Source organism: Megalopta genalis, chromosome 8 (assembly GCF_051020955.1).
Source record: "Megalopta genalis isolate 19385.01 chromosome 8, iyMegGena1_principal, whole genome shotgun sequence".
NCBI lineage: Eukaryota > Metazoa > Arthropoda > Insecta > Hymenoptera > Halictidae > Megalopta > Megalopta genalis.
In genome coordinates this window covers 7480054-7496614 of record NC_135020.1, presented here as the reverse complement: position 1 = coordinate 7496614, position 16561 = coordinate 7480054, and the positions used below count along the sequence as shown (strand labels likewise).

Below are 16561 nucleotides of genomic sequence, written 5' to 3'. Positions count from 1 at the left end.
CGTTCGTTTCCTGTTTATCTTCGTCTGCTTCAATTTCTAGATTTTGATAAGATTCACATTTAGTAGATTACGCGATTTGAGTTGTTGTAGTTCAAGAGAGAGAGAGAGGGGGGGGGGTAAAAATATATTTTATTATTATTTCTGTAGTATCTGGAAATGAAAAAAATACAGTAAATTCTCCCCAATTTTCCTTCAGCTTGTAAACACAAGTGGAAAATTTTTGTGGTTCGTTTTTGTAGTTGCCAATTGTCAACAATTATAAAAACGAGGTGCAAGACTCGAATAATCGTATCTCCTCTTCCTAAATTGTCCATTTTCGTGCGCAATCTGAGCACGAATTAGGGAGAAATTACTGTACTTCTTATTATAGATCTGTTAGTCTTTCTGTTCTTAAAATAACCGTGATTTGTTAAATTTTTTACGTTAATTACATTTTTAGCATGCATATAAAGTACAAAGATGTACAAATTGTACTGTTTAAATTTTCATTAAAGGGATGGGATAAGAAAGCTAACAGAGAATTTTTCTGTTCATTTCGTCACTCCAACCAATTGCAATTTTTGAAAAAATTTCGCACATTTTCCCGTAAACTTGTCTTTTCAACGTCTCTAAAAGATTCAAGTTGGTGGGCACGACTTTGGAAAAGTTATTCCGTTTTAGAAAGTGTCCGAATACTTCCGTGATGCTCAAGGCTAAGAATATAGCCAAGATAAGGTTCAAGTATGACGTAGCAAGGACAGAATCTGTGGATGAATAACATTCAAAGGTGAAATCACCGAGTCGTGAAAACTTTGGGACGCGTGAATTGGTTAGAAAATTGGAGGTTAACTATCTACGAGTAATTTTAGACATTGACCTATTTAAGATTAAACATTTTTGTTTCATGAAATCTTTATCAATAGAATTCCATGCCAATTCCTATTTAAACAGGGTAATTATTTCCAACGTTATATGTATAATTTTACATTTTATGCGAAGTATTACTATTTCGCGAATAAATCCCTTCGAGTTGTCGGTAGATGATCCGAGGAACTTTTTCGAGTACGAAGGATTAAAACACGTTGATACATACGACAATTTAATGCAAAATCGATTAATCTTACATAACAATTCACTAATCTCTCAACGAAGAAAACATTTGCGAACAATGTTCACGCATACAAAATGTTGCTACAGAAGTTTAAAATGCATTTAGGATCTCTATGTATTTATCAGAAAAAAATCATAAAAATATACTAAAAAAAAAAATTAAAAAAGGACAAGGAAACATGATTCATACGAGGACATAGTGATCAGAATTTTAATCCTTAACTGGATTATGGTGGTCGCGGCGGCTCAACGCAACATTAAACAAGTCATCATTGTTAAACACCGATATAATTATCTAAAAATTAATGTACCTAATCCTCCATTAAGTCATCAAGTTTGCAATGTTTCAACGTAAATCTACTTGCACATTCAAATCTGGAATATTTACTGATACAATAACTGGTAGAACATCTTGAAACATCTTGAAAGTGACAACACGTGACACGCGGCGTTCTAGATCCAACTATAGCAAATTATATGCTCGCGCTTTTGATCCACCTTGTAGCCGCTATAAATCGACCTGTGGAATTTTTCTGCCGTCAATTCAACATCCTTATTCGGTGGAACAGGATCATCACGCGAGATCCTGCGTCATTGGCGACACAACTTCCCGGAGGAAAATAGGATCGCGGAGTCCCTGAAGGTACGCTGATCGAGGCAAATACGATTCCGGTGCACTCGAACGCGTCAGGGTCGATCGAATAGACCCGTGAGACACTTCGTAAATTAATGGCGTGCGACGATCGTAAGTCGCACGAGCGCGCGGCAAGCATAATCGCGGTTGCGTCGCACGATTATGTCATCGTATCACGTGCTGGTGGCTCGCAGCTGTGAGCCACGCCGCGCGGCTCTCTTCGAAACGGCCCATTGCGCGTTGCTCCGATAAAGGAACGTCGTCGTTGTCTTCGTCGCCGTCGTCGTCGTCGTCGTCGTTGTCGTCGTCTGCACGGGACAGCTGTATTTCTCTTGTCAGCGGCGCGTACAGATAGCGCAAGGATGTTTTCGCTTAGCAAACACCAGCTTTGATAGTTTCCACGGATCACGAGTTATCCGGCGATCTTGTTTTCAATGAGGAAAGAAGGAGGCTGGAGGGAAAAAACGAGGTCCATAATTTCTGCTACATAATATCTGCATAAATACTCGTATCTGGTTTCTTCGATCTCGAAAAGCGAACACTTGAACGTTATCCATTTTCATGATTTTCTCCGTTTGCATGAACTCTATTTGCATTAACTTCATTTATATGAACTCCATATCTATGAACTCTATTTGTACGAACTCCGTTTATATGAACTCCATTTATATGGACTTCATTTATATGAAGTCTATATGAACTCTATTTGTATGAACTCTATTTATATGAACTCCATTTATATGAACTCTATTTGCATGAACTCCATTTATATGAATTTAATTTCTATGAACTCTATTTATATGAACACTATTTATATGACCTCCATTTCTATGAACTCTATTTATATGAACCCCATTTATATGAACATAATTTATATGAACTCTATTTATATGAACCCCATTTATATGAACATAATTTATATGAACTCTATTTATATGAACCCCATTTATATGAACATAATTTATATGAACTCTATTTATATGAACCCCATTTATATGAACATAATTTATATGAACTCTATTTATATGAACCCCATTTATATGAACATAATTTATATGAACTCTATTTATATGAACCCCATTTATATGAACTCTATTTATATGAACTACATTTATATGAAGTCTATTTGCATGAACTCTATATGAACTCCATTTATATGAAGTCCATTTACATGAACTTCATTTATATGAACTTTATTTGTGCATGAACTCCATTTACATGAACTCTATATGAACTCCATTTATATGAAGCAAATTTATATGAGCAATTTTTTTGCAGGCGAAATATCATTAAACACTTCTCTTAACATGCTTGTAAGTCGAATACCAACCGCTTCCATGTTCTTTTTCAAAATGATTTCAATTACCGTCAGCGAAACGAAATACAGCAACGTTTCCCCTAAAACGATGCGAAGCTATAATCAGCCTGTATCTTATGTGTTCACCAATCTTCTTAATTCAACATCTTCAATTTTAATATCGCGTCGGACTCGTGCTGATAATATCATTTGAATTCGGAATACGTTTGCACATATCGTTAGAATAATTTCGAAACCGTCTGATAACGAGCTCTAGATACCGTAGTATTATTTCAAATAATCCGGCACAATTTGCAGAGCAGTAAACACTAGCATAAACCACGTACATAATGATAAATTTCAATGATCTTCTGGCTACGAGACCGAAGCGACAACGGAGAAAACGAAAAAACGGCCGTAAAATCGTTTGCTTCTGTCCATATCTGGCACATCTGTTTCCCACAATTTTTATATCCTCGTAGAACACTGCGACGAGCGTGCAATTCTCTCGTGATTCATTTCGTAACGTTCGAGCAACGCAGAACGCTACGATACGTGACGACATTAAAACGATCCGACATAATTAATTTGTAATAACGCGTAATGTACACTGGCATCTATTCGCGCACGATACACGCTGTTTTATCTAATGTCGACGTACACAAAACATCTTACGATTAGTTTGTAATGCCCGACGTCAATTACCGTCGATTTCCTGGAACATCATTAGAAAATGGGGTTAGGCCATTCGAACTAATGGAAATACGACGATTTTACGATAATTCCATCGGTCTCGTGTCGTCCGACGCTAATTGCACTATTCTGCTGGCGACTCTTGAGAGGCCATGATCCACGCGTCGAACTCCCAAATGATACCGTGCTACGATAAATGAATGTTTAATCGCGTCCGACGAGGCGCGGTTTTATCATTCACCGGCGGAGATAATGATCCGGAGACATTGACAATGTTTCGGAAGCGTTCGCCCGACTGATTCATTGGCATTGCTCGTGAAATGTGTAAACGTAAGTCCTTATCATCGCCAGATCGTCGCGTGTACGCCGAAAATGGATCGTCCGCGACTGAACACCTTTCCATTTAATAATTAAACACAGTGACACGGGATACGAGCAAATAGAGAAATCAGGGTCAGCGAAAAGGTATCGGAATTTTAAGCAAAATACAAATGTAGAAATAGAAATGGCTGTGTGTCTACACTTATTTTAGCACTATTCCTACAACGACCGGTCATTTGACCGGTTGAACGATTTATATCTTTTTGTGATAGAATTCTCTCAAAGACTCAATTCTGAAACTATAAAGTCGTTACAAACAAATGGTAATGCAGTTGTGACATGATTATAGTCGAAAAATGCCAGATGTGTTTATTTGCCAGATCGGTACCCCAAGCGGTCCGAAATCTCAAATAAGATGTACACTATACAGGGTGTTCCAAAATTATGGTATTTCCGGAAAATGGGGAGTTCCTAAGGTTATTTAAAGTAACTTTTTTCTTAGCGAGAATGCAATCCGCTGCTTTGTTTACGAGTTATTAACGAAAAACACTAACCAATGTGGGGCGAGCACTCGGCTGGCGCTAGGCGGTGGAGCCAATCAACAGAATTGAGCTTCGGCCCCTCGTTGGTTCGGCCGCCCATTGGCTCGGCCACTCGTTGGTTCGGGAGCCTCGCGCCAGCCAAGCACGCTTCTCATTGGTCAGTGTTTTTCGTTAACAACTTGTTGACGATGTCTTGAAAAAAATTCTGACAATTTTCACGCAAATTATTATATTTTAAACATTTCATTTTTCATACCTCCATTTCTTATATGACTCTAGGATCGACAAGAATTGTGTAAAAATTTATTTAAAGAATTCAGTGGACAAGTTCGGGAAATAAATCACGTCCACGGTGACAATCTGATACAGAAAATAAAATGTTTTATTTGCAATATGTATCATAGGTATTTCTCGATAATTAAGACAAAAATAGAAAGGAAGTAGAATCGTATCGCAAGAAATCATAATTGTAAAAGTGAAGTTTTAAGTGCAACTCTGAATTCACGCTTTCGTATGAATTCAGCGAATCTATCGGTAACGATGCCGTTTATAGAACTGTTTACACAAAATAAAGTGTTTTATCTTTAGTGCGCTTTTTAAGTGTAAGAATTGTGTAAAAATTTATTTGAAGAATTCATGGACAAGTTCGGGAAATAAATCACGTCCACGGTGACAATCTGATACAGAAAATAAAATGTTTTATTTGCAATATGTATCATAGGTATTTCTCGATAATTAAGACAAAAATAGAAAGGAAGTAGAATCGTATCGCAAGAAATCATAATTGTAATAGGAAAGTGTTAAGTGCAACTCAGAACACACGGTTTCATATGAATTCAGCGAATCTATCGGTAACGATACCGTTTGCAGAACTGTTTACACAAAATAAAGTGTTTTATCTTTAGAGCGCTTTCTAAGCATATAAGTAAAATTGATCGCCGACTATTTACTGTTTAAAATAATATTTCACCTATCACTATGTAGAAGTAGTACTGGTCCCTGCAATCGGAACAATTAATCGGTCGACACAGGCTTTAAGTTAAAGCATTCGTTATCACGTGCACGAGTCACGTGCGGTTGTACATACATACATACATACATGCATACAAAGTTTTCTTCAGTGTGCCCACGCGATTCAGATATTGTTCACGATAAACTCGCGTTACAAACAGAAGCGTGAATGCCGTGAGTTGCCGTTTATTTTCACTGGAAACGTGAACGTGTTCCCTCTGTCGCAGATTGAATTCCACTAACGAATCCGTTGGCAAATCGGACACTGAAATCTCGAAGTTTAGTTTGTTCACGCAGAGACCACCGAAATAGTTCGTTCCGCGTGTCTGTTCGAAAGAGCCGATAAGTCCTCGCTGATAAAGTTTTCATCCGCATAGCTACGTGTAGTAAAAAGATTAAGAAAGCAATCGAGACATCGCGATTGCGATATCATACACCTTTATAAAATTTATTAGATATTGTAGAATTATTTAGCGCCTATTCTTACACAATTCTTCATGTGGATCACGTAATTTCTGGAGAAAATTAAATGTCGAATTAAGATGCAAGAAGTGTTATAACGACTTCATTCGATGTCATAGAAACTTATTTGCCCTAACACCAACATCTGTAGGGTAAGTCCGGAAGAGTCAGATCACTTTTTGAAAAAAATACCGTATTCCTGTGATTTTTCAGAATTTTATTGTATTGACCAAATTACAGCGATGTATATATATATATATATATATATATATATATATATATATATATAATAATTATATAATAATAATATTAATAATAATAATGATAATAATAATATTAATTATATTATATATAAAATTAATATGTTAAATTACTTGGTGATGCGGGTAAGATTGTCCACTTACAGTATTTTTGTTTTTTGCTTGAAAATTGCAGCATATATTTTGCGTCAATTATATATATATAATATAATTGTATTTGTACAAAATATATGGTACAATTTATATATATATATAATTGACACAAAATATATGCTACAATTTTCAAGCAAAAAATAAAAATACTATAAGTGGACAATCTTACCCGCATCACCGGGATAGAGCGTCCACTTACTACAGATGAGAGCGACCTCGAAAAATAGCCTTGACTGTAGCTCATAAAAAGTATTATAAATAAAAAAAGTAATTCATATATTAAATTTTCTTCAGCTTCTCACATAAATCGCAAAAATTCTCATATTTGGAGCATCCCTCGTGTTAACAACGTCTACACCTTACACATTTAAGTCAGTCGACACTTTTTGTAGTTTCGAAGTATGTAGTCCTCTCTGCATCTCACGCATTCATTTTGGTTCCATTCTTCTAATGACGTGTCACTTTCTTATAAAACTGGATTATTTCTGCTCGAGTTGTATGATTGTTCTAATTGTTTTCTACGTTTCTTTACATTCTTCCTTCTTTTAATTGAAACATTCCTATCTTTCTTTATAGTTCCCTTGTTTTTCATTATCTTAATGTTCTCTGAACTATTTATAATGTTTGCAAGTTGCCTATCGCGTTTTACGACCATGACATTGTCTCGCTAAGCCAAATGGAATTCTTTGGATATTAAGCTACTTGCAATTTGAAAAGAAAGTAAATTCGCTTTGCAGAAAACCGGATAGAAAAAGAATCAAAATTTCGTTGAAGGACGGAACAATTAATGTGCTGAAACTCTCTCTCATTTTTAATATAAAGTAGAAATGAATACATGCGTGCTATTGTGAGGTTGTACCGTAGTTTCATGCATAACATATCCCTTAAATTTAAAATAGTTTAAATAAATTTACCTATCTGTCAATTACTGCTAAGTTACTTTGTCTCAAAATTATGTTATTTCCGAGAAATGAGGGGTTCCTGAGGTCATTTGAAGTAACTTCTCCCTTAGAGAGAGAGAATGCAATTCGCGGCTTTGTTTACGAGATATTAATGAAACACGCTGACCAATCAGAAGCGAGCTCGGCTGGCGCAAGGCGGTCTAGCCAATCAGCAGAACTGGACTTCGACCGCTCGTTGGCTCGTCCGCCTTGCGCCAACCGAGCTGGCCTCTCATTGGTCAGTGTTTTTTTTATTAATAATTCGTTAACGATGCCTCGGAGAAAATTTTTGTAAAGGGAAAAGTTGCTTCAAATAATCTCAGGGACCCCTCATTTCCCAGAAGTATCATAATTTTTGGTACTATAAAAAAACTTTCAGATCCGCCTAAAGCTTTAAACGTAATTTGCAAAATCGATTTACAGTTTCGCGACAATTGCAACACATGATCAACAATCAATTTATTCAAGTGTTTTCCGACTTTTAGCATATGCCATCGTCGTTTCGAGATATTTACACTGAACGGTTTCTCTCGCTGGCCGAACTCTTCCGGGCTTATCCTATTAAATTATGATAATTAGGCTGCGGATTTTATACGTTTATGACAAAATTAAGTAGTTGCAATTTGAAATAGCAAAAATATTAAAAGAATTTTGAAGTTCCCATGAATTATTGTTAATTTAATACAATTATGTAAGCAAGAACGTTATATTTAACTTCTATGTATGGCAACTGATACTGGCAATTTTTAGTTTGCAACAAAATCTGCACTCTACTGATAATACTGTTGCAAAATGTACTCTTCAATCAAGAATTGTTCAACAACGTGTTATCATTAATGATAACGAAATGAAAGAAATTATTATTTTTACAGCAACTTCGCAAGAACACGAGATATGACAGCTTCTCCTTAGACTTCAGAGGATGTTATAATTATAAGTACATAGATATGAAACTGTGAATCTTTACACATTTATGACATGTGCAGAATTTTGAAGTGCAAGGAAACATAAATCATCAATCATTTTCATTTTACAATGAGTAATTTTTTTAGTTAATTAAAGGAAACGGTTCTTTAATTCCAATTTTTGTAAAAGGACGTATGAAAATGCGAACTTGCATAAAGATCCGCGGTCTAATTGCAAATTCATGTTCCATTTTCTTAGCAACCATTTGATCAATCGAATAGACATGTCTAAACATAACACGCATTTTAGCCAAGGACTTTTTTTTAATTCGTCTAGAATCGAATCGATATCATGGCTTAAGTGAACTTTTATGACTTAGCTAAATTTTTATTCGATTGGATATTTATTCGATAATGTCGGATAAAATCTTATTCGTTAATCCCTTATCTCTTATCCGACATCCGAATGAAACTTTTCCCAACTCTGAACGAAACGAACGATATAAATAAAATTACAAACCAACTTAAGATGGAAATTCATCGTTTTTTCATGACCGCTCCTCTAATTGCTGTTGTCCGTGTTTGTTACAGGACCCAGCACGTGGGTGACGAAATTCCCAATGGCCGCCGGCTCGCGGCAGAGTCCGGTGAACATCGAAACCCATCGGGTCGAGTCCGATCACGAGGCACTGAGCAACAAACCCTTGCGATGGAAGTATCCGGCCACCGCTTCCCGGAAGCTCGTTAATCCGGGCTATTGCTGGCGTGTGGATACCGCTGGCGAGGGCACTTGTAAGTTCACGTACATTTTCCAGCCTCGGACTTCGATGACCTTTACAATTTTCCGTCGCACGCAGAGTCCGGGCGAGCAAATGCGATCCGGACACATAACCTAATTGCAGCCCAGCTAATTTCCGTCGACTCGGTAACAAATAATGATCGATAGAGGTGTGCAAGAACTTAAAAATATCGAACGAGTCAGAATATTTTTTATCGCGATCCGGTCGGTTTCCTGAACATTTCAGGATTTTATAACATCGGGGATCTCAAAAGTGTCGGGTTTCTCGAGAGCTTCGAAAGTTAAAGAAAATAACTTAAATATTTTATAGTTACTACAGAGATGCATATGTATAATCAATACGTCATTTTCACTCCACTTTCCAAATTTCATGATTTCATAGCAATTTGTTGCGTTCGTCCTCATTGTTTACGGAAGCACTGATACTTTCAGCTGAAAACATTTATAAATACAGGTTATTTAGAGCAAACTTCTAACTTCTGGGAATTATTTCTTTTTCTGGTTTAAGTTAACTTTTGCATTAATACTTTAAATCTGTTATAAAAGTTCAATTTTAACAGTTATTTTATATGTAATTAATAAAAGTTCTGAAAGAATATTTATTTTTTAACAGATATTTTAAAGTAAACTATAAAAGTTTATACTACTCTTCAGTTACACTTAGCACTACTTAAGAAATTTTATATAGGATAAATGTAGATGAGTAAGCAAATCGTGAATTTTGTGCAATTATTTTTTTGTTCGTTTACATTAATAGGAAGATTGGACAAAACAAAGAGCCATTATTTACATACATGTGTAGTTTTAGCATTAATACCGGACGGATTTCGATACACGTGTACACGCATACTGGAATGCACGTGTACACGTGTGTTAAAAATGACACGGATCAAAACACGTGAACATTAATTACACGTGTGTACGTGAAAATGATATATATGTGCATCACTAGTGGATCACGAGTTTCAACCTCAAACAAAACCTATGTAACACTCTTAACTTTTTTAAAGTAGAATGTCAGCAGATTTACAACTGTTTTCTTGAAAAATAACTGTTATATGAGAAATAATTGAAAATCTTAACAGTTTCATTCAAGCCCAGCTTTTGAGAATGACATTTTCCAGAATCCCAAATATTCTCGAGAATTTCGATTATATATGATCGCGGAGTTTGTAATACTTCGAACGATGACAACAGATGTTGCCAAAAATGTTGCACAACTTTTCTGCCATGATGGAACATTTCCTCAAATCAGTATTATATTTTCTGTGACTTATAAAAAGAAACATACATATTCGTGTCTTTATAATTTACGATATTTTTATATTTCACCATTTTTTTAAATGTATGACGAGTCTTGTCATTTCTTTTGCCTTTATCATTGATAACAACGTTTGCACGCTAAATATATGAATAATTGCAATAGCTAGGCACCTAGCTTATCTGAACTAATATACAGGATGTCCCAAAATTATGGTATTAAAACAGACATGGTGGTTAGTAGAAACAGTTTTAAGCTACTAAGTTGCTGATATACAGGGTGTCCTATAAATGTCTCGCAATCCGGAAATGGGAGATTCCTGAGGTCATTTGAAGTAACATTTTCCTTAGCGGAAATGCAATCCGCGGCTTTGTTTACGAGTTATTAGCGATAAACAGTAACCAATGAGAGGCGAGATCAAATGGCGCGAGACGGCCGAGCCAATCAGCAGAAATGGACTTTGACCGCCTTGCGCCAGCCGAGCTGGCCTCTCATTGGTCAGTGTTTTTCGTTAATAATTCGTAAACAAAGTCGTATCGTATTATTCTTAAAAACAACATGTAATATGAATGTATAAATAAACTATGAATTATTATTTAAGGTTTATGATTAAGTACATTCACTTTACTGTATAGCGAATAAATTTCACCTGAAATTTCAAGCTTGAAAAAAAAGTACATTAATTGGAAGCGATCTCGATATTGGACAGAATCTTTTTACGCCGATAACATAATTAATTTTCATCATAATGAATGTAACCTTTACGATCTCTGTTTGCATGACGATTGGAAGAAGGAAAATCCCAATGACGCGCAGGTAGATGAAAGTAAGCAGCTATGTGTGACTAGTGACCTAGGAAGACCGCGGTCAGATCTGCCATAAATCGAAACAGTCCACAGATGGGCAAAGTGTTTTGTAATACCGTAAAATTCGAAGGCAACGGTTCTAAGAAGTTGTTGCCGTGGAACGGAACTTTTAATTTACCGCATGTCGTCTGCGTCATCAATAAGTACCTAAGGGTTATTCAGAGAATCTCGAGATCGTCTTTGAGAGGAATGCTTTGGCCGTTTCGAAGAAAAGCAGGAGGATCGAAATATGCTGACTAATTCACTAACTGTAATCTGTTCGATTGTGTTAACGAGTATCATCTGACTTCATTTGAAAATATTTTCTCCTTTCTCTACTGATCTTTCCTTATTGAAATAATTAAATTGTTTGAATTAGACACTTGAACCTTACAACATCAAAATAATAATATTTCTTCTTAACACTAAACCTGTCGACAAACAACAACAACTGACGTATGTTGTTTTATAAGAATGAAGAGACTAAATTTATTGAGACCTCTTCACCATTTTTACTATGAGATTGAGATATTCTTCTTTATTTTATCGTTTCGAATGAGATATAACATAATATATTACAGATTAATAGATGAGTATTTAAATTAAAATTAATTTTTAATTTAATAATTTAATTTAATATTTAAATCAATATTAAAATATAAATATTATATATTATATAATTTCTTTAAATATTAGAGATTCATTAATATAGATTAATATTTATAGAATATAAATAATCATAATTTTGATTATTTTATAACAATACACCCGGTAGATTTAGTGTCAAAGAGTTAAACGCAGATCAAACCATGTCGTGCAACAAAGTCAGATAGATCTATTTTACGATGCCACCACTGCTTTCTTTTTGATACTTTTCAGTGTTACTTGAACGATAACTATTTTGAATGTGCTTTTCTTAATCGTTCTTTACCGAAATCGTTGAGCCATGAGCGATTTCTTCGAAACTGTGAACGATCAGAACATTAATTGTTTCGCTTCTTTGGTCCAGTTCATTCCAGTCCGGTTCAGCTCCAATTTATTCCAGTTTAATCTTCCAGATATACTCTCCAAGTGGCAAAGACTATACACAGGTCTGGTCGCCCTCAATTTTTACTCATTTTTATGTACATATGCTTGCAGTTATGAATCGTAATCGACTGATCTAAGCTTGAACATCTCGGTTACCCATATTTTCCCCATGAAAATAATGTCACCATGACAAAGTACATTTCTGATTCTTACTCAATAGTATTATTCATGTGTTTGTAACGAATAGTATTAAAGTATGTTTAATACATTCATTCGTGCTTCAACCTGTGGAACAATTGTTATTGTCTAAATTCACAAAAATGATTTACACGTTTGCTAAAACTGTCGAAAATCGGGGAGACGATTTTAATCGTAAGATCTGCATTACAAGCAAGCTATTTCTGCTATCTAAACTATTTTTTTTTTAATTAGTTATCGTCGCTAGCATCTCCAGAATCGTTATCGAGGAATCGTTGTTAGTTCAGCGAAGACATTTTACGAAAAGCATTGGCCCTGAACGTTTGCAACGCAAAGAAAACAGATAAGTTGTTTCAAGACTAATCCCAATCTAAGTCCGTCCGAGGTTAAATGAAAAAAACAAGATTTATCGAAGAATATTTTTTCTTGTTTAGTTCGTTCTGAACTACTCTAACTCGCTATAATAACCGTCATGGCGGAGGAGATAAAATTTTACTGTGCACGAGAAGGCAATGTTCTATCTCGCAAGACGAAATTCGAGCTTGCCAGATTTTCAGCTTTTTGGTTTAGGCGAACCACCTCTAACGGTGTCGGAAACGGACGATTAGAACAGCGTTTCGTGATCAACTCGTGCAACCAATTAGCTTCGGCTCGCGGTTAATACTAAAATCCACTTTGCACAGTTTCAGATCAAGCTTCGCAATTTTCGTCGCAAGTATTTGGGCCGCGATCGTTTCGATGACGAACCAGAAAGCAAACAGTATCCTCTCTCTCTCTCTTTCTCTCCCTCCCTCTCTCTCTTTCTCTCCACCCTCCCTCTCTTTCTCTCCACCCTCCCTCTCTTTCTCTCCCTCACTCTCTCATCCTTCTCTCTCTCTCTCTCGCTCACTCGCTCTTTCTCTCTTTTTCTCTTCTAACAATTAATACAATCGAAGAAATATACATTTTAAAACGGAGAAAAGATTTTTTCACTCTGATAAGTTCTCGGGGCCTTCCCTGACCAGTTCACATTTTTATGTTCCTAACCTTATTACATCATGCTTCTTGACCTAGTCGAGTCCTTAATTTGCGGACGCGGATTTTTCAAAGTGCTAAGAATATTTTCCTCAAAAACTACTTTGTGTAATAATGGTCAGTGTGAACGATATCTCCTGATCTTTTTTTATGTATTTGATAAAATTGTATGCTTGCAACTTCTGCAATAAGATGGTTTCGTATTTTAGAAAAATGTAAAGACATTCTTTGCTAACACATATCGACCTCCATTCTTTCCAATATTATCACGAAGAATTAAGTGATAATCTTAAAATCCTTGCGTGAGCCTGAAAAAATATTCTGATATTAAATATAAATATAAAATAAATACAAAATTTATATTCTGATAAAATATAAAATAACCTCGAACTATGAAATCATGTTTCCAAGTTTCGGAACCTCAGAAGAGACAGCATAGTTTAATCTGTGTCCGTGCAATAGCGATACCGTTGTCCCAAAAGCTTTTCTAGAATTGACGCATCAAAATAGACCTACCGAGCATTAACATTTTAATAATTATGTAGGTGATTGCTTTAATAATTATCGCACAAAGGAAAAATATTAAATTTGTCGTTATTGTTATGTTAACCTTGACATAAATATTGCTGGTCTCTGGCTACGTTTGACGTGCGGCCATTAAAGTGTTAAAAGTGACATGACGCGTGTTACTTTATAAGAATGACAAAGCTGAAATGTACAGCAAATTCTCCCTAATTGATGCTCAGCTTGTACACAAAAATACACAATTTGGGAAGGGGAGATACGATTATTCGTGCCTTGCGGCTCGTTTTTATAGTTATCGATTGTCAACAACTATCCGAATAATCGTATCTCACCTTCCCAAATTGTTCATTTTTGTTTCCAAGCTGAGCGTCAATTGGGGAGGATTTACTGTATTTCGAATTTCCGCCATTTTTATTATAACATTTACTTATCATCTCCAATGATTTTTTAACGTGTCCCATGATTGATCTTCGTAGTTTCAACAATTCTCGAGTCAAAAATTTCGAACCGTTGATTTTGATCGACACGGTACCTTTTAGTGTTAGAAACAAGCACTATTAATAAATTCGAGAATGAAAATACGGAATTTCGGAAGACGGATAAACTTGCGATTGAACTGTGAAATCTTATACACTTATATAGAATACAACAAATCATAAAAAAAACAGTAGCATACCAAGTTTAATGAAATTCTATGCAGAGACTGCATTGTAGACCTAGACAATAAAATCAATTCTATTATAATTGAACTGATCGATCAAAGTGCCATTTTAGTATGTCAGTTTGTCGCGTGCGCGACGTAAGCATGTTTCAATGGCAAAACGATGATCTCGTTCTCGCGTAAAAAAAACATCGAGTTCTCGGGCCGTGTCCACATCCGAGCGATTCGATCTACGAAAAAGAATCGACAATCTCGAGTGATTCCTCGTCGAAAGGCCTCTCTTCCCACGAAATCAAGCGACCCGGGGAGACATATTTGCATTCGCGGTCGATCTGCAATTCAATGCTGCCGATCGCAATCGTTCTTCCCCGGGTATTCGCCTCGGACTTTGAGGTAAAGAACGAGTTCTTAGTCTTGCATTTAAATGCACGAACGAGCCGCACGACACGACGCGTTTCTTAACCCCGAAACCACTCTCTCCACCCTCTCCGCAACGATCCGCGAAATAATATCCGCGTCGAGCGAGGTCTTTGTTCCCGGCGGCGCGCCGGAATGCAATTGAACCGCTCGTTTCAAGAACAAAACAAAGACCATTTCATTTTTCCCATACAGAACGGAATACCGCCACAGGAAATTTTCAAAAATCGTTCCGGATCCTGGTCAAAAATATTCGTTACGTTTCAGATTTAATGTTTCAGATGTTTGCGAATCTTCATCGTTGTAGGTTGTACATCGTCGATTGTGGATTCTTGGATCTTTATGACCTTTCCAAACTTTTCAAAAACCGATTATCAGAAACAGGAGTGACACAAACATGTATCCCTTTTTTGAAGATTTTTAATAAATTAATAAATAACGAAAGAATATTCTTAAATTCTTGCGATGTCTTCATTGTTTGGTATTTCAACTAGTCAATACTATCATAAATGCATAAAATTCAGTCGATTGTTTACTGTACTGCAGATCTTCATGCAAAATACAAATTTTCGAAATGAATCGTAAGAAACACGAGTTATACAAAAATGTATTCCTCGTTTTAAGATTTTCAATAAATCAAGAAAAATGTAGGAACAGTCTTGAATTCTAAGATCTTCATTGTTTGATATTTCAACTAGTCTATTTTATCATAAATGCATAAAAACGGCAGTTTGTTAAGATAAGAATTGTCCAAGTTTATTGTAAGAAACACAAGATAGGTGAAAATGTCTTTTGATAATCGTAATCAGCTGAAAATAATGTAACAATATCCTTAAATTTTTCTAATATATAAGTTGCGTGCCTGACCTACTTATGTTTGCCATAAATTCATAAAATCTGTAGATTACATTGAATTTATGATCTTCGGCAAACTGTCGAATTCTTTATGAATTTTGGAAACTACATCAAAATCTGTGTCACCTATACATCACCGACGCGGCACTGGATGTGTTACCGACTAAACAACCCATCGTCACCTTTGTTTCAAGCGAACTTTTACAAACATCGATTACAGATCTCCGTCGCTAAGCTAATCCAGTCAATTACAAAAATCGTTTTCACGTGAAAAAAAATCGATTTACTTCTAGACAAGTGTTAATCTTTTGTACTCGGATGGTGTCTTTTAACTGTTACGTTACGTTCCGGTTTGTTTATATCGGAAAAGCTATTGTACGAGTCACAAGACTCAATTTCGTGTGCGTAAAATGCACCGAGTCACAGAACATCAGACAATCGGAATGCGAAGGGTTAAGAAAGTTTTGTAATTTAGATTTTGGATTTGTATTGGATTTTGTAATCTGTTCTCGAAAAAAATCGTTCCCAAAGGGTAGAAATAAAAGCATTCCAAAGGGAACGAATTCTAAGTTCCGGGGTGTCAGCACTCCTTCGTTGCGTGGAGATTCAATATTTGATCAATTTCGTTGAACATGACCCTTCCATTAGG

General features: G+C 35.8%; 1 protein-coding gene across 1 annotated transcript in view; it reads left to right on the top strand.

The window, feature by feature from the left end:
* Nucleotides 1–16561, top strand: part of CAH1 (carbonic anhydrase 1) — a 69155-nt gene that overhangs the window by 22347 nt on the left and 30247 nt on the right. Inside the window, exon 2 of the mRNA XM_033467439.2 lies at nucleotides 8900–9100. Coding sequence (XP_033323330.1) covers nucleotides 8900–9100 — 201 coding nt within the window. The remainder of the gene's footprint in view (nucleotides 1–8899; nucleotides 9101–16561) is intronic.